The following is a 26,743-nucleotide window of genomic DNA, read 5'->3' on the forward strand; positions in this document are numbered from 1 at the left end:
GCCTTCCCCGTGGCAGTAAAGGTTACAGCGGCATTGCATTTCTATGCATCTGGGTCGTTCCAGCACCCCCTTAGCTCCATTGGAGACATTTCACAATCTGCCATAAGTTTGGCTATACATGCAGTTACATCAGGTCTAGTCCGACATGCTGGGGAATACATCAAATTCCCCGTCACACCTGACAACCAGGAAAGAGCAAAGCAGGCATTTTGTGTGAAGTATGGGTTCCCTGGTGTCCTTGGTGTTATAGACTGCACCCATGTGCAGCTACGTGCCCCATCAGAAAACGCACTTGTATACATCAACCGCAAGGGAACCTATTCAATCAACGTACAAGTAATTTGCGATGCTTATAGTAAAATCACCCATGTCTTTGCGAATTATCCTGGCTCGAGCCACGACTCATTCATACTGGCAAACTCTACCATTCCTGCCATCTTCGAAGGGGAATCCCCCGTTGGATGGGTGGCTGTTAGGGGACAACGGGTATCCGTTAAAGACATGGCTGATGACACCATATTTGATGCCAGCAACAATTCGTGAAATGCAGTTTAATAGAAAACACACACAAACACGCTGTGTAATTGAACGAACGTTCGGCATACTGAAAATGCGCTTCAGGTGTTTGGATAGATCAGGAGGCACTTTACAGTACAGTCCTCAAAAGGTCGCAGCATTCTTTGTGGCGTGTTGTGTTTTACACAACATTTCCATAAATCAAGGTTGTGTTGTTGACATAGATGAGGAAATATTAGAGGACTTAAGGAGACGTGATGGTGAACTGCATGTGCCGATGCCACTTAACCCAAATGCCCCAGCAGCAGCACGGGAGAGGAGAGCTTATTTGACAGAAGAACTGCTGCATCGTCTATAGTGAGGTAAGCAAATTTATCTCGGTCTAATGTTATACTACATTGCAAAAATATAACCATACTCGTGATTCAGAGAGAACGAGTCCAAAACATTCAAAAGTATTTATTTGTGAAATTTCTTTGTATTTTGTCAAAAAGAAAAATCAATAGCAAACAGTAATTGATAAAAAAAAATACAAATGGAAAATGAGGTTAAAAATATTTAAACAGAAAAAGTTTATTTCTTTTTCCCCTCCTCTGGTAGTTTTGCGACGCGCGCCACGGCGGGATTGGACACCTGAGGGTCCGGGAATGGCATTGCGCGATGTGCGCCTGGTGGAACGGGTGGATGGAGATGGAGTGGGGGAAGGAGGAAGAGGCACAACAGGAGGTGGTGGTGCGCTTGAAGGGCCACGCTCCATGGCTGCAGCAATCCTCTCCAGGCTTGAGGAGATGCGCCCGAGAGGCCGCAGCAACATCGCCATCCGGTCAAGACGGCCATTCACACTTTGCCGCATCCCAGACAGCTCCCGCTCCAGCATTTCAAATCCGGTTTGCTGGAGCTGCAGGAAGGGGTGGTCCTCCGGTCTAGCAATGCTGCCACGGCGTGTAGCGGGTCTGGACCTTGATGGTTGCGCTGTTCCCTCCTCAGATGGCCCGTGCGCACGGCTCGCGAGGCCAGGGTCTTCCTGCGAAGCTGTTACATTGTTTTTCTTTATTGTGTGGCTGCGTTAAATGTTTTTCATGTAAATAACGATTAAAATATTTTCATAAGAAACCTTGTATGTGAATTTGTGTACCTTGGGGTTGGACTGCTTGCGTTTCTGATTAGGTGCCGATTTCAAAACCCCCAAATCCTTCAACGCTTTCAGCGGTGAGGGTGGACGCAGCGATGTCCTCTGCTGGCGTCAGGTCCTGGGTAGAGGCAGATCCACCTCCCGTTACACGGCATGCCCGATTGATGCTGGCAAGCTTGGACTTTCCCCGTTTTCTGATGTCATTGTAGTGCTTGCGGCACTGGTGCGACGTCCTGGGGATGCCAGCTGATGAAACAATTGTGGCTATTTCCTCCCACGCCTGTTTAACCGACGCTATTTTGGGTGGGTTTCTCCCATCCCCATACAACACAACTTCTCTGTCTTTCACTGCTCTTACAAGAACATCAGTCTCCTCGGCTGTGAACCACTCCTGGCGTGCGCCTGGTAAATACGCCATAATAATAGCAATCCATAATGGAACTTGCGCACCTGCTTTTAAAGGGAATGTTGGATGACGCTCTGATTGGTTTATTTCACGTTACGCCCAAACCACACCTATGAATAATGAAGCTACTTCAGACCAACCCATTTTAGATTTGGCCGGGTGCAAGAGCCATTTATCCCACCGGGAAAATAGCAACAGCGCCGAGACCCGCCCACAAAGTTACTTGCGCTTCGCGCTTTGACAGATCGTTAAAATAGGGCCCTCAATGTGCCTTATGTACACTTTTAAACCTACAAGTAAGTTTCACAAACATTTTTATGATAGTAACTGTTAATTAGGTTTCTGGACTGTATTTTACTGGTTCTAACTTAATTGGGATCATCATGGGGCAAAGACCAAAGTCCAATCACTGTTGTTTAATGGAAGTTTCAAGCCATTTGACATCCTCAATGCAGAGCGTTAACAGGTGTATAAGATACATTAGGTGTGTGTGTGTGTGGTTTCTATATTAAAAACAGAAATGTAAATAATCAGTTTACAGTAATAATGATAAACATTTAAATCAAATGAATAAACATGTGAGAACACGTGACTATACAAAATTAAAACACAATCAACTATTAATATGCATGTGACCATAGTCTTATATAACTACTATTCAATCCAGCATTATCTTCACAATCCACATAAATATGGCTTAAATGCCATTTGTATCGTGTAAACAATAAAGTATGAATATACAAAATATGATCCGTTTTCATTATTTCACTTATGCAGCGCGCATCTGAACACACGTGCAAAGATAGTAACACTGATATAGTGCTAGCCTTAGCTTCAACAGAAAGACACATTCAATATCAAAATGTATAAACAGAATACAACAATATCAATATAAACAAGGTTTAAGACCTTATATATGCAAATTAAACTTACTTTCAAAGTTACGCACACTCATCTATGGCTTGAGTACACACGAGCCCTCCACAGCGATAGAGCGGAACATAACAAGTTGCGTCAAACTCTGGGGGGCAGGACTAAGTTATGGCTGTCAATAATTCCCAAACAACCAATAAAAATCAACTTACTAAGCCTATTCAACAGCTGCCCCAATTTACAGGGTATTTCCTGGTACTATGGCTGAGACCTTACCCACTGGCCAGAGGGCTCGAGGCAATTGGTGATCCACTGTCCCAGTCTTTAGGTCTTTGCCAGCCTCAGTCATCCACTTTGTGCGAGTTTGCAGTTCAGGTAAGTATCTCTTGATGTAGTGGGCCCAAAAATGGTTGGCAAGGACCTGGCTATGTCTCCAGCACTTTCTGCCAAGTAATTCGGACAATTTGGGGTAAATCAGGGTCTGGCCGCCCTATTAAAAGGCTGTTCGGAGTGAAGGGGTCCACATCTGCTACATCCGATGACACGTTACTCAGGGGTTTGGAGTTTAACATGCCTTCAATCTCTGTAAGCACTGTACTTAGCACTTCCTCAGTTACATGTTGGGCCCCAAGCGTAACATTAAGAGCAGATTTTAGAGACCTGGGGCCTCATTTATAAACGTTGCGTACGCACAAAAGAAGGCGTACGCCACTCTCTACGCAATAATTGATATTTATAAAAAGCAAACTTGACGGGAAAATGTGCGGTCCTTCACGCAAGCTCTGACCCAGGCGTACGCACAAAAACGGGTGAAATGAGAAATGGCGACACCGTCGGCAGATGGAAGAAACACGTGAAAGTGAAAGTGAAAATGACAATACTGCCTCTCATAAATAACATGAAGACTTCACAAAGCAAGTCTTACAATTAACAGCCTACACGAACACCCGTTTGATCGATCAGCAGTGAAACAAACAAAAAAAATCAAACGAAAATTACAACAGAAATTCAAATGAACACATATTTGCAAAAAGAAAAGTGAAATATGTTCTGCAATACTGGCATGTTGTGCAATTCATCCTCATAAATAATATAGTTAACTGAACGAAATAATGTACAAAACTGATATTCTCGTCAATGCGTCCGTCTGGCGGAGCAGATATAGTTGCAATTAGATAGACAGATAGATAGATAATTAAGGAGATAGATAGATAGATAGATAGATAGATAGATAGATAGATAGATAGATAGATAGATAGATAGATTAATTGTCCACTGGGGAAAGTTGTTTTCATAGTAAAACATTTCTTCATAAGCTACGGAATTATGGTATTCATGCATATGCCTTTAGTTTGTTTTATTTTTGATAAAACAATGTATGGCGTATGTCTCAACCATTCAGAAAGCAACAAGAAATTACATTTGCGCTGAACAATTTCCCATTTCCACGTCGATTATTACCGACATCTGTAGCTTGTCAGATGCAATTAAATGGATGGAAATAAAATGCCCCATCACAATGCGTAATGACGCACAATGGCTGATCTTGCGCTCTTAGAAGATGTGGCAAATGGAAGAATTCGGAGTGAACGCATCTTTAGACAGCAAGAAGACTTGCTGGCAAACGAGGACGAGTGGCTTATGAGCCGGTTCCGACTTCCTCGAGCCGTCCTGTTGGACCTCTGCGGGCTTTTGGGCCCGGCGTTACAGAGGAGCACTCGGAGGAACCACGCCGTGCCAGTCCCACTTCAAGTCCTAACAACACTAGGATTCCTGGCGACTGGCACTTTTCAGAGGGAATTGGCTGACAGGTCAGGAATATCTCAGCCGACCCTTAGCCGGGTAATGCCAGACGTGTTAAAAGGCATAATAGCTTCGTCCCATGATTCCATAAAGTTTCCATACACGGCGGGTGAACAGGCAAACAAGAAAGCTCAATTTGCAGCTATGTATGGTTTCCCAAATGTCATCGGTGCTATTGACTGCACTCATGTTGCCATAAGGGCACCGAACGTTAATGAAAATACTTTCATTAATCGAAAGCATTTTCATTCAATCAATGTCCAAATTATTTGTGATGCAGACATGTTGCTCACTAATGTAGTAGCTCGGTGGCCTGGGTCAACCCATGACTCATTTATTTTAAGACACAGCAGTGTTGGACGCAGACTCGAGGCTGGTGCTATACGTGATGGCTGGCTTCTAGGTACGTTTGATTATAGACATTCACATTTTAATGTACTTCAATGTCTTAACCCTTTCACTATCCTTGCAGGGGACAGTGGATATCCCCTCAAACAGTGGCTGCTTACGCCTTTCCTCAACCCACATAGTGCAGAGGAAAGGCACTACAACATGTGCCACAGCTGAGCTCGCGCTATAGTGGAGCGCACCATCGGCCTGTTTAAGGGCAGATGGCGCTGCCTCGACTGCACTGGAGGGAGGTTATTGTACACACCTGAAAAGGTGTGCCAAATCGTGCTGGCATGTGCTGTGCTACACAATGTGGCACAGCTTAAAAACGTGCCTCTACCCCCTGGCGCCGATTGCTGTGTTGGCCCCGACCCTGAACCCCATCCCCACGCATTTGAGCCAAATGCTGCTGCTGTGCACCAGCGTTTGGAAGTGATGCATCGCTTGTAAAGAACAACAAAAGGTGTGGAAAATATTATTTATTCAAGAATTCCCTCATCGTGCAGTTTATTTCAGTCAGGGCAGTCTTGATTTCGCCCAACTCCTTGGCCACCTCTCTGATTGAACTAATGACTTCCCTCTGCATTTCAAGGACTGCATCGGTGAGGACACGTCCACTGCTGGAGGGTTGAGAGCCGCGTGCCGTGGAGACGCTGGGTCCAGACGGCTGCTCAGCTGCAGCATCGTAACCACTGGCCCCGCTGGAACACCCAGCAACTGAAATAAAATTGTTCTATATTAATAAACTGTAATTGTGTAGCCTGCATACATGTGACTTGACTGCATTCATTTTACTTATTTCTCTTACCTGTGTCACCCGGTGCATCTGGCGCGTCAGTGTCCCCCTCCGCCTCAGTCACCACTCCACTTAATAGGGATTCCCCAATAATTGCCGCCAGTCTCTCATCAAGAGGGGTCAGCTCCGGTGTCCCCTTTCCCCCACCCGTGGCAGACACACTCTGGCGATGGAGCGCTAGACGTTTTTTTGCCTCGACTTTGATGTCCGACCATTTCTTTTTTATTTCGGCCACAGTCCGAGGTTGTGAGGCTACAGCATTTACGGCGTCTGCCACCGTTTGCCACTCAAGTGCCTTTTTGGCATTAGTAATGCCCACACTGTGCCCTCCAAACAACATTTTTCTCCTCTTTTCCACCTCGCCAACGATAACTTCTACTTCACATTGAGTGAAGTTACGTTTTTTTGATTTCCTCTCTGTGTTTGCCATGATTTCGCAATCAATGAATATTAACTTGTGGGCGTTTCACGGACTATTTATGGGCGTGTCATGAAGCCGCAAAAGCTGCGCTACATTTAGAATTGATTGTGATTTATTAAGGGAAAAATCCGTAGGATGTGCGTGCGCACGGTTTTATAAATCCGAATATTTCTGTGCGTACGCACGTCCTATGTATCATCCGTATGCCACTTCTGACGCAAAACCTACGCAAAGTTTTATAAATGAGGCCCCTGATCTCTCTCTCCCATAGTCCACCAAAATGAGGCGCTCCAGGGGGATTACATTTGAACTGAATTTTCTGCTTTGCAAGCTGACTTTGCAAAGTTGGTTGCATAGCGGCAAATGCTTCTTCATGGGGAGTTCATGGGGAGTTCCTCTGCGTGCGATGAATCTGCGCAGGGCCATGAGGAATGAATCTGTATCAATTTTGGGGAGTAAATCAATGTAAACTCCTCTGGTCGTCATACATTTAAATATGATTCCCCACCGTTTTTCATTGCGGCGGCCTACTTTGATTGTGAAAGGCCCAAAACAATCAACACCAGTCAATAAAAAGCTGGGCAGTAGAGACGAAGTCGGGCTGGTGGTAAATCTGCCATTTTCGGCACTTCTGGCTTTCCGCGCCATTTTTTGCACTCATGACACTGATGTTGATGTCACCGTACTGCTTCTCGGCCTCTAATGATCCAGTATTTTCGGCGCAACTCAGCAAATACTCTTTCTGCACCAGGATGATGGAGTTTCTCATCATAATGTTGGATCAGGAGTTGACTGAGTGGGTGTTTGGGATCAAGGACAATTGGATGGGCAGTATCTTGCCCAAGCAGCTCACTACGTCGCAGACGGCCACCAACTCTTATGAGCCCAGTAGACTGGTCAATTTCTGGGGCAAGTGATATTAATCTACTGTTGGAAGGCAAGGATTTACCACATGTTAATGAGTCAAGTTCAACTGGGAAACACATAGCTTGGGCTTGCTTTAGGAGTGAGATCTCAGCGGCTGCATAGTCTTAGCCAGATAAATCTCTCACCTGATTGGCTTCTTTTAACTGTTCTTGTGCTTCATGTTCCACCAGTTGGTTAAAACTGCGGTATGGTGAGAATTCTTGCATTATGTCTGAGAAGTCTACTGTGGTGAGGCTGCAGAAGGTTACCTTCTTCTCTTCATCTGTGCTGTCTGGGATTGATTCCTCTGGGTCATTAGGCCAGGTACTTAGGTCTTGCCACAAAAAGTGTGGTCCTTGTTTCCACTGACCTGGCACTGATAGCTGTTGAAGTGTTTTACCATGGGTAATGTCATCTGCAGGATTGTTTTCAGACTTCACATAACGCCATGCTTGAGAAGTGGTCAGCTCCTGAATTTCTGCAATTCTTGTGCCTACAAACACTTTATATCTGCATGAATCTGATTTGATCCAAGCCACAGTGTCACCTGTTGAATGTTCAAGGTGAGTTCCCTTTCCAAAAATCTTGCCAGCTGAGCTCGATAAGTGCTGCACACAGTTCTAGCCTGGAAACAGATAACTGACGTTTTGGTGCCACCCTTGATCTTGCTGTCACAAATGCAACCTCAACTTGGCCCTGAGGACTCTCTGTTCTCAGGTATGCCACTGACCCATAAGCATGATTTGAAGCATCACAGAATATATGGATGTCTCTTTTGCACACTTCAGAATCCAGTTCTGTGCTAGTGTAGCATCGTGGTATGGCAATCTTGTTCAGATACTGCAATTCTTCTTCCCATTCATGCCAGGCTTGCAAGAAGTCACTTGGTAGCAATGGGTCATCCCATTCATGTTTTTAATCCCACAGTCTTTGTATCAGTACTTTGGCTCTTGTTGTAAAGGGGATAATGTAGCCTAGTGGGTCGTACTGACTAGCTAAGACCTGATAGACATACCGCATCGTGGGCACTTGTGGTTCCCTCAGGCGAGCTTTGTAACCAAGTGTGTCTGCTTGGCAAATCCAATGTAAACCCAATGTGGATTTATTGGGTTCTCATTTTTCTCAGATCTGACTTCTACAGGGAGGTGAGCAACGACAGAAGGAATGTTGCTAGCCCATTGTCTTAATTCAAACCCACCAGAAAGAAGAAGAGCTTGCAGCTTGTTCACCATTTCAGTCGCTTTGTCAGTAGAAGTTACACTCTGCAGATAATTGTCCACATAGAAATGTTTCTCTACAGCCACACGTGTGTCTTCTCCTGGATCAGTGTTCTCTTGAACATGTTTTAGGACAGCAAATGTTGCACAGCATAGGGTTGCATGTTGTCCCAAATGGCAAAACTTGCCACTCATAGACACTGACTGGTGTATCATGTTGCGCCACAGAAATCTGAGAAGTGGTTTATCTTCTGGGAGCAGACGAATCTGGTGAAACATGCCCTTGATATCGCTTGTGATTGCAATAGCATGCTCTCTGAAACGAAGTAATACTCCTAGTAAAGTAGAAGTGAGGGTAGGCCCAGGTGAGAGGTACTCAATGAGGTTATGGCCTTGGTACTGAAAGGAACAACTGTACACCACTCTGTGCTTTCCATTATGGTGTACCATGTGGTGCGGTATGTACCACGATTCAGAGGTTTGATCAACTGCTTCAGTAGCCAGCTTGACAACATAACCAGATTGCTCCAGTCTTTCGATTTCTTGGTTATAAGTCTTTGTGAGTTCTAGACTTTTGCTGAGACGCCTTTCCATTGCTCTGAGTTGAGGAAGAACGGCCTCTTTAGGTGCTTGCAATTGGGGAATGTTCTTTTTTCGCAGAAGCGGTGTGGCATAGCGGAACACTCCATTTACATTTACCCTTACTGTCTTAGTCTCAAGCAGAATGATGGCCTCCTGATCACAACGTGAGCGTGTCACCATCTTCTCATTGCGGTATGGTAATATGTCAAGCTGCCAGAGTCTTTCTACATGTTTCAACAACTCTTCTGAAGTGGAGGTCACAGATGTGAAAAGGCATTGTTGCTCTGGTATCTGGTGCTGAACTACATTAGCTGGCCCTTGCAGTGTCCAGCCTAATCTGGTCCTTATAGCAGCTGGTCCGCCTGGTGGTCCAAAGCGCACTGGCTCCATGGGGGTGATCAAGTGGTGATGATCAGAGCCTATAAGCAACAATGGCTGAATTTGCGAAAAGGCATGAAGAGGCAGTCCCTTGAGATGCTGGTATCTCCTTTGCAGAAGGGTAACTGGATGTGAATGCTTAGCCAAACTCAAATTCTCAGCAGTAAAGGCACCCGTTATTTTGAACCTTTTGCTTGGCTGAAATGCTGGGGACAGAGTGAAAGATACTCTTGTACCTTATATGACTTGGGTATCATATCACACTGTTCTCAAAGATAGAGTTTCAGTCTGTCCATTAAGCTTAAGCTGCTGTGCTGCACCATGAAGCAGAATTGTACGTTCAGAACCATCGTCCAGAATTGCATAAGCCATCATTGAATGTTTGCCATTATGCAACAGCACTTTACAAATTTTCAGAAGGAATTGGCTGCCACCTGCTGGACGATCTAGGTATAGCATTTGACTTTGTTGGGGTCTCTCATGAGAGTCCTTCATCTCTGTTGACTTGATGTTGATGTCATGCAAGACGATGTTTGCCCTTGCAAGTTTTGCATGTGGCTTTGAGTCTACACTGGGCTGCCTGATGTTTCCTTCCGCACCTCCAACATCTCTTATTTGACTTAATCCAGTTAGTTTTGAGCTCACTGGTTAGCTGTGTAAAGTTAGTACACTGGTTAAGATAGTGGTGGTTATTGTCACAGTAATGACAGTACACAATCTTGCCAGGGTTTTGAAATTCTGAAGTTTTAGCAGCTGGAGGGTTTGTAGACTGATCTGCACCATGCAAAATGCTGCTGTCGCTGAGTCTCTTTCTGTTGACCAACACGTCCCCTTGTTTCACTTGTACTGAGTTTACAGTCAGTGGGTTGCACCTGCAGTTCGAATTCCAGCCAGTGTGAAAAGTCGAGTAGGTTTGGAATGGGATTTCTGAGGGGGTGAACATACCTCTTAAAGTTAGCCTTGAGATCATGAGGGAGTTTGGACATGAGTCTTGCCACATGTGAGCCACACTGCAATTCAAAGGCTCCCTTCTCATCCAGCTGGTCAAGCATACCCACCAATGCCCGGACTCTGAGGGCAAACCTCCGAAAGGCCTGCGTATCCTCACTGCGAATATTTGGCCCGTCCATTAAGTCAGCAATTTTCTGTAATGCCAACTAATGAGGCTGTCCGTAATGTTCAGTAAGTGATTGCATTGTTTGGGTGTATAGATAGCGGGAGTTGCTGTAAGAGTCCGCAATTAGAAGGGCCTCTTCAAATTTCAGATGCTCAAGCAGAATTAGATATTTAAACTGTTCAGATGCATCATATGGCAGCAAATTGTCAAGAGATATCTTGAGTCTAGCAAACTGCCGTGGATCCTCTACTGTAAAATCTGGTATTGAAGGGGTAGGACCTCGATAAATGCTCTCTCTGGTGGGAGGAGAATGAGAGTGGTGAACAAAGTCTCTTGGCTGATAATGAGGCCTTGGGTAGTAATCAGGTTGTTCTCTGAATCTGAAGTCAGATGAAGGGGAAGGGTGGCGTATATGTGGCTGTGGTGGGATGTGTCCCTGGTCGTGCGAAAAGCTTGGGCTTCGAGCAGTGTGTACACTTATCTTGTGCTTTGGTGTGGACTGCAGCCTCATTTCTGAAAGTTCACTTGACAACTCAGTTTCATCGTCTGGCTCCTCATCTGCTAGCTCTGCTCTTTCATCATCCATGACTGGTTTTCCAGTCTCTTTTGAGGTCTGATTACTCACTTGAGCTACTGGTGACTTGTTTAGACGTGGAGCTGGGACAGGAGAGATTACTGTCTGTTTCTTAGCTGCCTTTCTTAATGAGTGAGTGCGAGGCAGGGGCACAGGACACTGTGATGAGTCTGTTTCATCCATTTCAGAGCTGTGGTTCATGTCCTCTATCGTTTTATGCAGTTGTCTGTTCTCTTCTCGTAGCTGCCAAATCAATCTGTAATCAATCCTCTGTAAAATCATCTCGATCAGCTTAGCTGCCCAGGCTAGGACTAGGTTAATTTGTTTATTGTTATAAACCACCCTTTGTATTAATATCCCTTGTTAGGTTGTATAGTTCCTAGTTCTGGCCTCCTCCTGAGGGAGTTGTTATGCTCAGTTCCCCTTGTTTATGTAGGTGCAATGGCTGAGGTTAACAGCTAAGGTAGCAGTCTGCTATTAGCATCCCTGGTGTTGTTTTCTCAGGTGGCAGGCCCTTATCTTTGCTTTATACATGCTATGAATTTGTCTTTCCCCTGAGCCCCTTGAATTTACATTCAGGTTTGAGTTACGGTGCTAGCTTTTTACGGTGCACACCTGTTCTCATAATTGTAGGCTGTTTTGGCCTCTATTTAAGGACGTGGTGACTTTTGTACTCCCCGGTTAGGGTTTGTGTTTCACTGAGTGCATCACCTGTTGTATTGCACACTGAGGTTGAGTGTAGAGAGTCTTACTTTTAGTTTGGTCTCCCGCTAAGTGATCATTGCCACAGCAGCTATATTGCATATAACTGTAGAAGTTGTTGGCTCTATTGTCTTTAGCCTCCTTCTAGTTTGCAGCTTTCAGGCGCTGTTAGGATATGGTCATGAGTTTTGCTCACGTACTTTAAAATTGCCACAGGTTTATGCTCGTACCCGTTTGAGGTTGTTGGCCTTGTAGGCCTCCCTTAGACCATGTTAGCATTTCATTGTACCCTGTAATTATATGTTGGTTCATTGCCTGTTGGAATGTGTAGACTTAGCTCAGGTTGTGTTAAGCTAGTTACCCACAATGGTTTGTTGGATCTAGAGCTGGTCCCCTTTGAGCTTGGTCCCCTTTATACCACTAGCTGGCGCCACGTGTGGTTGGAGTTGTAGGCCCTATTTAGGCCTCCTTTCAGGTTACATGTTGGCACAGTTTTGTGTTGGTATGTATGTGACTCATCGCCATGGGTGGGTCGTGATTGCCATTACCTGAGGCCACGTGTTTACAAGTCATAGGCCTTGTAGGCCTCCTGGGTAGCACGTTGGAGTTCAGTTGTGTACTCCTCTCACTTTGAAAATAAAAGGTACGAGTACGTTTCTGAGTGGCTTGCCTCTCAGGGTGAGTTTTTGTGTTAAACCGCATTGCTGTTCGGTTTTTCTGCATTTGCTTCTTTGAGCATGGTTTCTCCTTTAGCTCTAGTTGAGCTAAGTAGCTACCTCGTAAGTAACTTGATTCTATTTTTGCTCCTAGAACTTTAGTGGCCACTAGCTAGCGCCGTGTGTTGACAGGTAGGCCCTCTGGGCCTCCTTTCAGAACATGTTGGTGTATGTTGTAGTGTACTCCTCTCGCTAAAAGAGTAGAGCTGCTTTACCGAGTATGCTGCTAGTTGGCCAGGGTCCCAGGTAACTTATTAACCTCCTTGCAGTTCGGTTATTTGTTCCGCCTGGAGCTTGAAAACACTGCCATGGGCTGATGCCACATGTCCGACTGAGGTTATAGGCCCGTTTTGGGGCCTTCCTTAGCACGTGATGGCGTATGTTGTACTCCTCTTGCTTTAAAGAGTAAAAAGTTATTTTACCAAGTGCACTTCTTGTTGGATTGTGTTGGATGGACTGTTATTTGGGCACTCACAGTCTTATCTGCTGTTACTGAAGTCATGTGGTTTGTTCTTGCTCCCAGCAAGTTAGACGTTCAGGTGTGCAGCCTTGTCAGGCTGCTCTTGGACTTCCCACTATGTGACTAAGTATATTAGTGTGATATGTAGTTCTTTATGCAGAACTTTTGGTCATGTTGGAGGCACCTTTCCGGCCTCCATGATTATGTGCCTACAGTATGGTCTGTCTGTTAGGTTGAGCTTTGTACTCCCCTTTTAGGGTTATTTTTGTAATTGTGCTTAGCTCCCTAAGCTGATCATTGGTTGAAGACTTCTATGAAGCCTCCCGTTGAGATCAGCCCCCAGGCTGGTTTGTGCTCCCCTGTATCAGGGTTCCTTATCGCACAGCCTCCTCAGTGCAAATAATCAGGCACTGAGTAGATCCTAGGATTGAGTAGAGTATACTCCCCTCAATAAGACTGAACTCCAGTTTCAGCTGAGTTCTGCTCTCCAGGATGCCCGTCTCTACGCGTCGGTTTGAGTTGCTTACTGCCATTTTGCAGTCACTCTTACTTGCTGTCTTCTATGAAGAATGCATTTGTAGAGATTCTGTTTACAGACAGGGTTGGCCAAGACTGAGTTTGTCCCATGTCAGAGTAAGTCGGCCTCCCTGGTGGCCTTTTAGTGATTGGCTGGGGTTCCCTTCGGTTCCCTGGCCACATTCCCTTTAAGGGACCTCTTTCCTCGGAATGTTGGTCCCAGAAGCTTTGAGCAGCCTTGGTAGGCTTTCTGCGGAAGGCCTCTTTGAGGCTCAGCTTGGGCTGTTGGCAATAGGGAATGCTGTCACTGACAGCCTTGCGTGACCCGAGGGTGAGTTGCTTCTGGCATTTCTCTCAAAACTGCTGGATGTTTGTCTAGCCATCTTTGGCATGCACTCTCCTCGAGCATGGCGGCGTGGGTATATCGTTCCCCAAATGTGGTAAACACAGAGTTCAGTTCCCTTTCGAAAGGGAACGTCTCAGGTTACGTATGTTACCATGGTTCCCTGAGAACAGGGAACGAGACTCTGCGTTGCCATGCCATGCCTCGGGCTGCCTGCTGAACAGTCCCTCAAGATGATACGGTACTGACCACTAGGTGCTCCTTATATACTTCCGGGTCGCATTATGATGACGTCGCTGGCCAATGGTATTGGAGTGGTTTGATTCTTGGCTTTCAGACATTGGTTCACGAGTGACATTCCCCAAATGCGGTAAACGCAGAGTCTTGTTCCCGGTTCTCAGGGAACCATGGTTACATACGTAACTTGAGATGTTTTGCATATTTGACCTAAAGGACATATTTCTGGCCAAAGAGTACTTGACTTGAACATACATTACTATTGACTCCTTCTGATGCTACTTCATGCATACAGAAGTCCATATTAGACCTACAGAACATACTGTATTTCTGGCTAATTAGTCCTCAAACATGAACTTCATATGCATACTTATTGACTTCATCAGGTGTTAGATAAGCCACACAGTAGTCCATATTTGACTGACTGAGCATAGTTCTGGCCAAAGAGTATTCAATATTGAGTTTTATACTCATTGACGCCTTCTGATATCACATCAGCCATAGAGTAGTCCACATTTTACCTAATGAACATATTTTTGGCCCAAGAGCTCTTGATCTTGAACTCGATGAAGCATCTTCAACTCGAGCTATGATATACCACCCACAGTGAATAAATATAGGATATGATTATTACATAGGGCAAGGTACCTGAGATGAAGGTGGAGTTTGGGGAGGTGGAGGGATGCTTGAACAGCTTAGACGGAAGAGAGGTAAGCAGCTGCTTATATACTCTGGTTGTTGACTGGAAGATTAGATGGGCTTGCTCCTCCCTAAATTACGTTTAGGAACTTCACAAAGAACATATTTCTGGCAGAAGAGCGCCAATTTTATTTCAGCCAAACAAAAGTCCGTATTAGACCTACTTCAACATTTTTTGTCCCAAGAGTCCTCGATCATGAATTTTGTATACATACTCTTTGCCTCACTCTGATGTTCCTTCAGCCATACATGAGCCCATGTTTGAGCTACAGAGCATATCTCTGGCAAATTAGTCCTCGCTCATGAACTTTTTATACATACTCATTGCCTCACTCTGTTTCTTCACCCATACAGAAGTCCATATTAGACCTGCTGAACATATTTTTGGCAAATTAGTCATGAACTTCATCACCATCTGATGTTAGATAAGCCAGACAGTAGTCCATATTTGACCGACTGAACATATTTCTGGCTACAGAGTGTTCGACATTGAAGTTTTTATATATACTCATTGACACCTTCTGATGTCACATCAGCCATATGGAAGTCTATATTTGACCTACTGATCATATTTCTGGCAAATTAGTCCTCGATGATGAACTTTTTATACTAACTCATTGAATCCTTCTGATGATACATCAGCCATAGAGTTTTGCATATTTGACCTAAAGGACATATTTCTGGCCAAAGAGTACTTGACTTGAACATACATTACTATTGACTCCTTCTGCCTACAGAAGTCCATAGTAAACCTACAGAACATATTTCTGGCTAATTAGTCCTCAAACATGAACTTCATATGCATACTTATTGACTCCATCAGATGTTAGATAAGCCACACAGCAGTCCATATTTGACTGACTTAACATATTTCTGGCCCAAGAGTCCTCGATCATGAACTTTATATATATGCCTCACTCTGAGGTTACTTCAGCCATAGAGTATTGCATATTTGACACAATGGGCATATTTATGGCCAAAGAGTTCTCGATTTTGAACTTTTTATACATTATCATTGACTCCTTCTGATGTTACTTCACCCACACAAAATCCTTATTAGACCTATTGGACATATTTAAAAACAAAATGGAATTTATGTCAATTATGTAATTTAGGTAGTGTAAGTATATTTTCTGAGGTGGCATCTGTAACCTGTGTAAATATTTCAGCAACAAGGGTGATTTGAAACATGTATCTTGCATTGTTTGCTATTGTATTAACTGAATGTTAAAAGTACTAAATTGAAAGAAGATCATACATGCTGTTGTGTTTTGGTGATTAAACCAAATGTTCTCATTACATATTACAATGATATTGTGTTTTGAAACAGTGATCATGTAAAATGAAAATGGATGAACACAGAGCAGGACAGAGTACAAAGAAAAAGAAATAGTTAGAAAGAAACAGCTAGAATGAAAGCATGAGATCAGGTTTTGAAAGAATGACTAGCTGTGTTACAAGTGTGATCAGTTTGGATTTATGTACTAAGAGTTTTGAAAATGTATACCTTATTTGTGAAAATAGTACAAAAGTGAATACAAAGAAACTCTATTACAAACAATTATGTAATTTAGGTAATGTTAGTGTATTTTCTAATGTTTCATCTGTAGCCTGTGTAACTATTTCAGCAACAAGGGTGATTTGAAACATGTATCTTGCATTGTTTGCTATTGAGTTAACTGATTGTTAAAAGTACTAAAATGAAAGAAGAACATATTGTTGTGTTTTGGTGATTAAACCAAATGTTCGCATTACATCTTGTGTTTTGAAATAATCAGTTCATTAATAAACACTGACAAGCACATTATCTCATATTTCTAGCTATGTGCTAGCTATATTAACTAATGATCTAAGCGTTATGTAATGTTTGTTAATTATTTATTAATGTTTAATAATAATTTATTAATTTTAATTTATTATTAATGTTTAATAATTTATAAAGTGTTACCTAATTATTATTTCTTATTAAAACAGTTGTCATGTTTAATATTTTTGTGGAAACCTTGATACATTTTTAAGATTCTTTAAATGGATATAAACTTAGAAAGAAAATTGTTTTTTAAATAGAAATCATTATAAATAACTTTACTGTCACTTTTTTTATGAATTTAATGTATTAATTTAATAAGTATTAATTTATTTATTTATTTATTTTTTTAAATCATACTGTCCCCAAATTTTTAAATTGTAGTGCATATTTTAATTTACAGCATATATTACTTTTAAAAAAAATAACATCTGTTCAACATCCCATACGCACTATGTTAGATATTGTGTATGAAGAATGATAAAACAGCAATAGTGCTTTAATTAAAAGGCTGGTATGTCAAAAACATGAGTTTAACATCCAGAACCTCTCTTTGCCACTGTTACTGCTTTATGTGAAATATTTGGCTTGAGGATCTGGGTGATTGTTGTGTTTTTTTTTTTTGGTTTTTTTTTGCATTCTTTTCTTTCTCATAGATAGTTTTCAGTATCAGTATACAGTCTCATTAAGATGAATCATTATGTCTCACGTCAGCAGAACTGGTAATCACCTAAAATCTATCGATAAGAAGAAAAACATGTACCTGACTAACCTGCTCTGGCTCTGTGGAGACGTTGTGTGATGCTAATCTCTTGTCTCTACGCATGTGTTATGTACATTGCTGGTTCTATAAAGTCACACTCAGATTTCACGGACTCTCAGTCCTGATCTTCATTGTCGTTCCCACAGTCTCTCCTCTCCTGTGGTAAGAACTGTGCAGAATTAAATGAGACACCCCTGTCTTTTGATAATAAAACTTACTTAACTTTGTTGTGCACATACGATCTATTGAGCTTACCTTTTAAATACATGTTTCAGTCCTAAACATTTCTTAATGTGTGTTGTCTTTCAGAGCACAAGTCATCATGGCAACTAAGATAGTGATTCAGCAGCCTAAGCCCCTCATTTTGGCTCCTGGTTCTGACCAGTGGTCCACCAGCATCTGCGAATGTGACAACCTCAATGATTGTGAGTGCATTTTTTATGAAAATTACTATGGATAGTCGAATATTTAGTAGGTTGGTAATTGGTAGGTTTCTTCTTATTTTTCTTTGTATGGTTACTGATTTTCCACACCTTGTTCGGCAGGTTGCTTTGCGTTCTGGTGCTGCCCATGTTTCGCCTGCATCACAGCCAGAGATCATGGAGAATGTCTCTGCCTGCCTCTGTTGGACAGTTTTGGCCTCATCCCACCCATCACTATGGCAATGAGAGTGTCTGTCCGACGCACCTATGGCATTGAGGTAATGACTACAAAAATTCACTACAAAAAAATGCATATCTTAATCATTCTTTTTTTTTTTTTTTTCTCCAGTAAAAATGTATTGACAATTAAAACAAGAAAAAATAGTTGCTTAATTTTAGATAAGACAGGCTTTCTCAAATAAAGAATCATTTAGATAAATATTCTTTTATGTTCAGTGACTGACTGATTTCTTTCTCTCTTCATCAGGACTCTATTTGCAATGACTGTGTGTTATCCTTCTGCTGTGGGCCGTGCTCCTATTGCCAGATAAGACGTGAGATGAAGGCTCGCAACCAACCCGTCACCCTCTTAAGCTACCGAGCAAAATAAAACACTTCATCATCAGTCACCGAATTATAACTTCAACTCTAAAATGAACTCCGTTTGGAATTCAGTTCTGACCCAAGGAGTGATGTGGATTTCAGTTGTAGTCTGCTGAGGAATGAAGACTGAAAACTCTTCTCTAAAAATATATGATTCTTTAGGGTAACAGCCATATTGATGCTTCCTTAGACTTAATGGAACACTGTTTGTATCAACTGTGAGTTTATCACTTGGAATCATAAGGTCCTTGTTAATTTTGTTTCAAAGCTGTTGCTTTTTAGTTATGTTTTGTTTAATTTTATGAATATTTTTTAATGTATTATGTCATTTCATGTGTTGAAATAAAAAGAATTATGATAAAAACTGCACTCCTTTTTAATGTTCTTTTGATTTAGTGCACACTCACACACACTTGTTGGGTTTTCATGTTTTATGGTGACAATTTTTTTAAACTGTAAATTCTATCCCCCAACCCTAAACCTACCCATCACAGGAAAACAACAACAACAACAACAACAACAAAAAACATGATTTAGTATGATTTATAAGCTGTTTTCCTCATGGGGACCAAAAAAGCAAAACATCCCCACATGAATTTTGGTCCCGGACCACACACACACACACACATATGGGTTTCCATGTTTTATGGGGACTTTCCATAGACATAATGATTTTTATACTGTGCAAATTGTATATTATATCCGCTAACCCTAACACTGCCATTACAGAAAATGTCTCAGGTTACACATGCAACCATGGCTCTCTGAGAGAGGAACAAGACGGCACGTCAGCTGACGCAATGGGGATGCATCCCACAGGACCCAGGTGTCTGAGACATGTGTAACAACTTAGCCAATTATGGCCAACGCAGTGATGACATTGCAGGGAGCACGCAGTGTATAAAAAGTAAAACCCACCTTAATACCCACCTGGGTAAGGTGACAGAGAATCTGCCCACATCTGGCCACTCTAATTAAGAATATTATCAGGGAGCCAAACAGACAGCTTTGCCAGCTCAACCTAATGCCAGCCATCCCTTCGTAATTTTTTTATCATCATACTCTTCCAATAGCAATTATCTGCACCCTAACTCCTTCCTCAGAGGGGGAGGGAGGAAATTCTTATTCTCCTCATAAGCATAACTATTGTACCCCAGCACCCTCAGAGGGGGAGAAAGAGATAATTTCCCCTTAAAAAAATCCATTGTTGCCTTTCCTCAAAAAAACAACATTCTGTACCCCACGCCCTTCTCAGAGGGGGAGGGAAAAGATATACAACAAAACATAGTTTTTTTTTTTTTTTGGAAAAAGATATTTTCAAATAAAAGGGATTGCAGAACGGGGCACAACCTGAATAGCAGCCCTTTTCATGCCTTTTTTTTCTTTTTCTGACTTATTAAAGAACTTTTGAACTGAGTGCGGCTTACCTCTATGACGACGACACCGCCCACCCCTCCTTGGAGGCGAAGCACTCACCTTCTGCTCTTCTTTCTAGGAACTCGTCCCTGGCAAAGGCTCAGATGGTCTAGGAGGAGCCTGCACTCGGTGAGGAATGAACGTCCCAAAGGCAGCCGTCTGTGCACGCACCTCTCTAAACCTGTTCACTACTGTTTCAACGGAGGCGCCGAACAGTCCAAAGGGCAAGACAGGGGCATCCAAGAGTATAGCTTTGTCATACTCCTTGATGCCTGACAAATTAAGTCACAAATGCCTCTCCACTGGCACCAGAGCCGCCATAGACCGTCCAAGGTAATGAGCTGCCTGTCATGCACAGTTCGGAGACTGCCTCAGGGGAAAGCCCCTCCCCCTGATCCAGGTCCTTAAGCAGATTTGCCTGGTAAGCTTGTAATACTAACATAGTACGCAAAGCTCCACCAGTCTGACCAGCCGCTGAATACACTTTGCCCACTAATCTTGATGTCATCTGACATGGCTTAGAGGGCAAAACGGGAGTCTTCATAGATGAGGATGTCCCCGGGGAAAGATAACTCGCTAAATTTCTCTCCACCCATGGCATCCTTTCATAACCACTCACTCAGCCCCTCTACGTTAAAATAGTTCAAAGCAGAATGGGCCATGTGAACAGAGAAAGGATGTTCCCACGAACCTGTCACCTCAGTGTGCAGGTCTGGAAGAAATGGAAGGCTCACCAGAGCAGTGCATTTATGACTGCGCAGATATCGCTCGTCCAAGTGGCTGCTTGCAGTCTCGCACTTCGAGCCAGACCATTCCAAGCTAAGTCTGACTGTAGTGTGAGTCATAAGCTGCGCGCTGCCTCGGCATGCGCAGAACTCGGGCCGCGAGGCTCAGCGGCTTGACTCTCTTCACTCATGAAGAGCGCCAGCCGAGAGCGGAGCTGTCTCAGAAAGAAAACATCACAATGCACACATCCAGCCCCCTTGAGGGCTGAATGTGCATGTTCCACTCCTAGACATACATTCAGAATTATTGGCACCCTTGGTAAATATAATCAAAGATGACTGTAAAAATAAATCTGCATTGTTTATCCTTTTGATCTTTAATTCATAAAATTAGCAAAAATCTAACCTTTCATTGAAGAAAAAGAATTGAAAGTGGGGGGAAAGTCACATTATGAAATAAATGTTTATATCCAAAACACGTTGGCCACAATTTTTGGCACCCTTTTATTCAATAGTTTTTGCAACCTCCTTTTGCCAAGAAAACAGCTCTGACTCTTCTTCTATAATGCCTGATGAGTTTGGAGAACACCTGACAAGAGATCAGAGACCATTCCTTCATGCAGAATCTCTCCAGATCCTTCAGATTCCCAGCTCCATGTTAGTGCTTCTCTTATCTTCAGTTCACTCCACTCATTTTCTTTAGGGTTCAGGTCAGGGGACTGGGAAGACCATGGCAGAAGCTTCATTTTGTGCTCAGTGACACAGTTTTGTGTTGGTTTTGATGTTTGTTTTGGATCATTGTCCTGATGGTAGATCCAACCACGGCCCATTATTGGATTTCTAGCAGAAGAGGTCAGGTTTTGATTTTTTATCTGTTGATATTTGGTAGAAGCCATGAAGCAGAAAAATAGGCCCACAACATTAAAGATCCAGCAGTATATTTAACCGTGGGCATGGGGTACTTTTTATCCATGTGTGCACCAAACCCAGCTGGTGGGTTTGCTGCCAAAAAGCTCTTTTTTTTAGTTTCATCTGACCATAGAAGCCGGTCCCGTTTGAAGTTCCAGTCTTGTCTGACAACTGAGACTCAAGACTCAACTAATCTCTGCAATTCTCCAGTTGTGATCCTTGGAGTGTCTTTGGCCACTCAAACTCTCCTCCTCACCGCGCATTAGGGCGATTTAGATACATGTCCCAGACAGATTTGTAACATCTTTAGTTAATTTGAACTTCTTAATTATTGCCCTGATAGTGGAAATGGGGATTTTCAATGCTTTAGCTATTTTCATATAGCCACTTTCTATTTTGTGAAGCTCAACAATCCTTTGCTGCACATCAGAACTATATTCTTTGGTTTTACTCATTGATTAAAGTGATGAATGATTAAGGGAATTTGGCCTTTGTGTTTCCTCATGTTTATACTCCTGTGGAACAGGAAGTCATGGCTGGACAATTTCATGTTTATGATCACCCTGGAGTGCTAAAAAAATGTAAATATGAATGGGAATATACTTCAGAGATATTTTACTCATAAAAAATTTCATTTTATGAATTAAAGATCAAAAGGATAAACAATGCAGATTTATTTTTACAGTCATCTTTGATCATATTTACCAAGGGTGCCAATAATTCTGACCACCACTGTATAACACACGTATCATGACCATCGGCAGGCATTATGAAACGCAAGCAAGGAGGGATACAGCATTTAAATTGTTTGCTCACCTGTTCCTGTATCACACACTGCAATCTTCACACAGCACACAGACAAGCGGCTTTCTTTAGACATTGAAACTGATTACGTATTTTCAGGTGCCCCTTTTAAATGCTGGAAGCACCCTGTGACGTCATCACTTGGGAGTTTTTCCTTGCTAATCACCTTGTTTCAAAAACGCTTCCTTTCATTTTATCTTCTTGTTTTTTCCATTGTCTACAAACAATTAAAATGAATTATTTCATCATTATTTTTTTTAAACATTTGTCAAATTATAGAAAGAAATAAAGAAAGAAAGTACACCTGAATAGTCTTCTGTGTTATTAGGGATTTGCAATTTAGCAGATACTTTTTATCTAAACATACACTACTATTTACTGTAACCTTAAAGTACATGCTAGAAGACTGGGAAACGTAAAGACATATTGTACTGGCAGTCAATGATATTAGGCCTATCTTTGTATAATCAGTAAGAACGATCAAATGGTTTCATAAAATGTTCCTGACGTTTATGTTACGTGTACTGAGGATTAATCAATAATTCTGTTGTTTTTGCAAAGATTTGCAGAGAGTTTCACAACAACTAAAGACCTGCATATTAAGATATTAATCTATTAATTAAGATATTAATCTCACCTCATTATACATGTTTTAGGTACTTTCTCTTATTTCCAAAAGACAAAATGTAATACAATAGGAATAACTACAGGGGATTACAACACAAGCTTTACAATCATGTTGCATTTCTTGTCAATTTTTCAAAATCTATTGATCTTGCATACTTGTCATTTTTCTCATTATTGCCATGTTCCAGTCTGATGAAAACACAGCTAGAAAGTTGTTCTGTGATAAGCATCCTTTACTATGTGCGTACGTGTGGACGTGTATGAGTGTGAATCTATGTCTAGACATTCCAGACTTCCTCCCTACCTCATAAATAAATAACAGCATCACCCTCTCAAGGTGTCAATCGCTTACTGAACTTGCATCTCTGTCCCAGGTAAGGCAAAATCTGCTACCGAAGCAACTGTTGAGAAAAGTTGTTATATATATATATATATATATATATATATATATATATATATATATATATATATATAGTTTATATATAAAACACATTTTATTGTCTGAGTTTTTGAAGTCACCTGTTTAATAATTTCTAAAATTATGCTTTAGATTCTTAATTATAGTTTTCTTCTGGGATTTCAGAGTTATTAATTTTGAGAAACATTCATCATGGCAACCAAGATGGTGATTCAGCAGCCCAAGCCATTGATAGTGGCTGCTGCATCAGACCAGTGGAGCACCAGCATCTGCGAATGCGACAACGTCAATGAATGTAAGTTTGTGTGTTTCTGTATGAATTAAGACTTTTAAGAAAAAAGTTAAATCTCTGACTGCTGTAGAAACACTCTCTTTAGATGAATGATTTTAGCATGTGCTTTCGACAGAAAACTGACAGTCTGATTGTTAAGGTAGAATAATTAGTTGGGCGGTCTTCTGGTGATTCTGCAGGTTGTTTCTCTGTGTGGTGTTTCCCCTGCTTCGCCTGCATTACAGCCAGAGACCACGGAGAATGTCTCTGTCTCCCTCTACTAGACAGCTGCGGATGTATTCCTCCAGTTACTCTCTCCATGAGGGTGTCCATGCGCCGACGTTACGGCATCACGGTAAAGACAAAGACAAAGAGACTTTTTTTTTTTTAATTGTGTGCTGTGACAAGCTGAATCAGTGTACCTTAATCAGGGTAGTGCCATATTTAAATTTTGACAAGAATGAAAACGAGTCTGTGATGGTTATAAGTAGAGTTTGTTAAATGGATTGTACTGTTGTTTAACAACATACCTTGTTGAGTTACCAAAACTTTCTTTCTGAAAAAAAGAAGAAAAAAAACCCCAAAAACTTTCAGTAGACAAAAACTATTTTGAAAGTTGTGAGTTGTGAAAATTACATGATCTAGGGCCTTATTCAGTCTGTGCCATTAGGAGTGTTTGACTTGAAGCGCACTGAGCAGACCATCAAAGTGCCACAAGAGCGATTAGAGAGCAGACAGCTCTGCATGTTTTCGAATCGCTCTCGCAGTACTTTTATGTCATACACCGACAGGTCTGCTCAGCTTGCTTCAAGTTGAACAAACTTAACATCTATCTCTCACAGCCTCGTTTTCATCTGCGTTAAATTCAATATAGCATCTTACCTGACTAGATCTATTGAGCTTGTCTTACTAGAGACTACAAACTGTTGAACACCATCACAAAAGGTCAAAGATCTTAAATTGTGGTTCATTATGTTTAACCCAATTTTTCTTCATGCAGGACTCTATCTGTAATGACTGCGTGTACTCTTTCTTCTGTGGACCATGCTCATGGTGCCAGATCAGACGGGAGATGAAGGCAAGACTCCATCCTATCACTCTGTTCAACAACAGGCCAACCTAAAGATCACCATCATCTTCCTCATCTTCATCAGCTTTTTTTCACAATTTCACAATTTTCACAATACATTCTCTAAAGTGTTCTTTGTCCTTCACGTCAGTCACATCAGTCCAAAAAACAAAGACTTACTGTTCTGCAGGTGTAATCAGAGCTTTTGATCTTCCTCCCACACACACTGACCTGAGATCAGCCCTTGGCATTGTATTGTAGTGGAATGTTTTACATATTGTTGGTGTACAGCTTTAATACAGGAAATGAAGCATTTTTGAACAATGAATTCCCTTAAGGAATATGCCAATTTAGGATTTTTAGTGTTATAGCATATTTAGTGTCACAACACATTAATTATTTTTATTATAGATTGTTGTATTATGCTTTAATTTTTAAAGTTATAGTATATTCTTTTCTTTTTATCTCACACTCTGTATCTTTATAAAAATATCTGCTTAATATGATTTTCACTGTAGTTGGAAAGTTGCTATATTGAGCCATTGATATGTGACACTGGAGGTTTGATATTAGAAAAAATGTGAAAAAGATGTGTTTGCGCAGATCTGTATATGATTAAATGTATAGAATATAAAAATATGTTGGGGCACTCAATAAAGCTGATTAAAAAGATAATCGTTCTATCAAAAAAAGAAAAAGAAAAAGAAAAAAAGAAAAAAGAATTATTTTCAGAAATGATCCTTAGAAACAATTATAGGCTACTGTTTTCCACTTTTACAAAAAGTGAACAGGAACTGGGACTGACAAGCTCAAAAAAGCACCATGCAACTAATGAACTGATCTAGACCGAAATTACTTTTAATATTAAAATTCACAGGGCCCAGGACAAAATTATCTTGATTAATTTTTTTCATATGAATGTCCACCCATTTTCTTCTTTTTACAATTAAAGGTAGGGTAGGCAATTTCGGAGATTTCCCAATTCGCCTACTTAAACTATGCCTTAAATGTTTTTGTGAAGAAAAACTATATACTTTTTATTGTGTAGCAGAAGAGTAGGCAAGTTTTTGGGACATATTACTTCGCTTAGTTACCATTTAAACTGCCCTGTCAATCATCTTGACACAGTTAAAATCCTCCACATTCAATTTAATTTAATGTCCTACTGTTTCAGAGAGAAATGTAGTAACATGTTGATCTGTTAGTCATGGGGGTTTGCAGAGAACTCTCCTCGTATGTTTGCAATTAGCATAATGATGCATTTAAAAGTTGATGACCAAACGTATCTTTACAAAAGTTCAAAATGCTGTTGCAGATGAAATAGAATGTGGATAACATTGAATATCTTTTTGTCAGGTTAGATAAACCCCTTTATCTAAAACACTCAAACCTTATCATATAAGAATATATGGTCTACAGGAGAATAATCCTGGAATGTTTTCATCAAAAACCTTAATTTCTTTTCGACTGAAGAAAGAAGGACATGAACATCTTGGATGACATCGGGGTGAGTAAATTATCAGGAAATTTTAATTTGAAAGTGAACTAATCCTTTAATGTTGGACGGCGGTCCCACCGAAACTTTTTCTGAGGATCCTGGGACATACGGCAGCCGCAGCGGCAGTAACACTGCTCATTTTGATTTATATGAAACTGCTTCAGCATGGCAGCGCGGCACTCACCAGGTGAAAATCACGCCGGCCTGTCGCCAAACCTTCAGCCCGTGGTCAGACCCCTTGTTCCTGTGGGTAGGAGTACCCCTGGAACAGGTGTCCAGGCATGCTATGGTATTAATGGATGCCACTGCCACCGGCTGGGGTGCCATGTACAATGGGCATGCAGTCTCAGGGTTTTGGGGGTCTGCAGTGGCACATCAATTTTCTTTGAGTTGCTGGCAGTATGTTTTGCACTGAGCCACCTAAAAAAGCGCCTTCAGGGCAAAGACGTCCATACAGACCAGCAAAACACTGCGGCCGTTGTGTACATCAACCATCAGGGTGGTCTACGCTCCCGTCACATATCGCAACTCACCTGCCATTTCCTCCTCTGGAGTCAGAAGCATCTGAGGTTGCTTCGTGCCATTCACATTCCTGGCATGTCAGGTTTTAAATAATGTAAGTTAAAT

The 26,743-nt window shown here is 41.8% G+C and overlaps 4 protein-coding genes across 4 annotated transcripts; 3 read left to right on the forward strand and 1 right to left on the reverse strand.

Annotated features, from left to right (window-relative positions):
- The first annotated feature begins 4,564 nt into the window (after nt 1-4,564).
- Nucleotides 4,565-5,341, forward strand: LOC125264128 (putative nuclease HARBI1). Its single transcript, XM_048183354.1, has 2 exons — nt 4,565-5,133; nt 5,203-5,341. The coding sequence occupies exons 1-2, from the start codon at nt 4,569-4,571 to the stop codon at nt 5,295-5,297; spliced, it is 660 nt and encodes a 219-aa protein (XP_048039311.1). The 5' UTR covers nt 4,565-4,568; the 3' UTR covers nt 5,298-5,341.
- A 245-nt stretch (nt 5,342-5,586) lies between these two features.
- Nucleotides 5,587-6,548, reverse strand: LOC125264129 (nuclear apoptosis-inducing factor 1-like). Its single transcript, XM_048183356.1, has 2 exons — nt 5,929-6,548; nt 5,587-5,837 (listed from the first exon to the last, which is right to left on the reverse strand). The coding sequence occupies exons 1-2, from the start codon at nt 6,344-6,346 to the stop codon at nt 5,596-5,598; spliced, it is 660 nt and encodes a 219-aa protein (XP_048039313.1). The 5' UTR covers nt 6,347-6,548; the 3' UTR covers nt 5,587-5,595.
- A 10,665-nt stretch (nt 6,549-17,213) lies between these two features.
- LOC125264861 (cornifelin homolog B-like) lies at nt 17,214-18,738 on the forward strand. The gene is made up of 4 exons (XM_048184652.1): nt 17,214-17,516; nt 17,664-17,779; nt 17,900-18,054; nt 18,264-18,738. The coding sequence occupies exons 2-4, from the start codon at nt 17,677-17,679 to the stop codon at nt 18,384-18,386; spliced, it is 381 nt and encodes a 126-aa protein (XP_048040609.1). The 5' UTR covers nt 17,214-17,516; nt 17,664-17,676; the 3' UTR covers nt 18,387-18,738.
- A 4,425-nt stretch (nt 18,739-23,163) lies between these two features.
- Nucleotides 23,164-25,312, forward strand: LOC125264862 (cornifelin homolog B-like). The gene is made up of 4 exons (XM_048184654.1): nt 23,164-23,234; nt 23,444-23,573; nt 23,750-23,904; nt 24,550-25,312. The coding sequence occupies exons 2-4, from the start codon at nt 23,471-23,473 to the stop codon at nt 24,670-24,672; spliced, it is 381 nt and encodes a 126-aa protein (XP_048040611.1). The 5' UTR covers nt 23,164-23,234; nt 23,444-23,470; the 3' UTR covers nt 24,673-25,312.
- The last annotated feature ends 1,431 nt before the right edge of the window (nt 25,313-26,743 follow it).

This window comes from Megalobrama amblycephala, linkage group LG3 (genome assembly GCF_018812025.1).
Source record: "Megalobrama amblycephala isolate DHTTF-2021 linkage group LG3, ASM1881202v1, whole genome shotgun sequence".
NCBI classification, from domain to species: Eukaryota; Metazoa; Chordata; class Actinopteri; order Cypriniformes; family Xenocyprididae; genus Megalobrama; species Megalobrama amblycephala.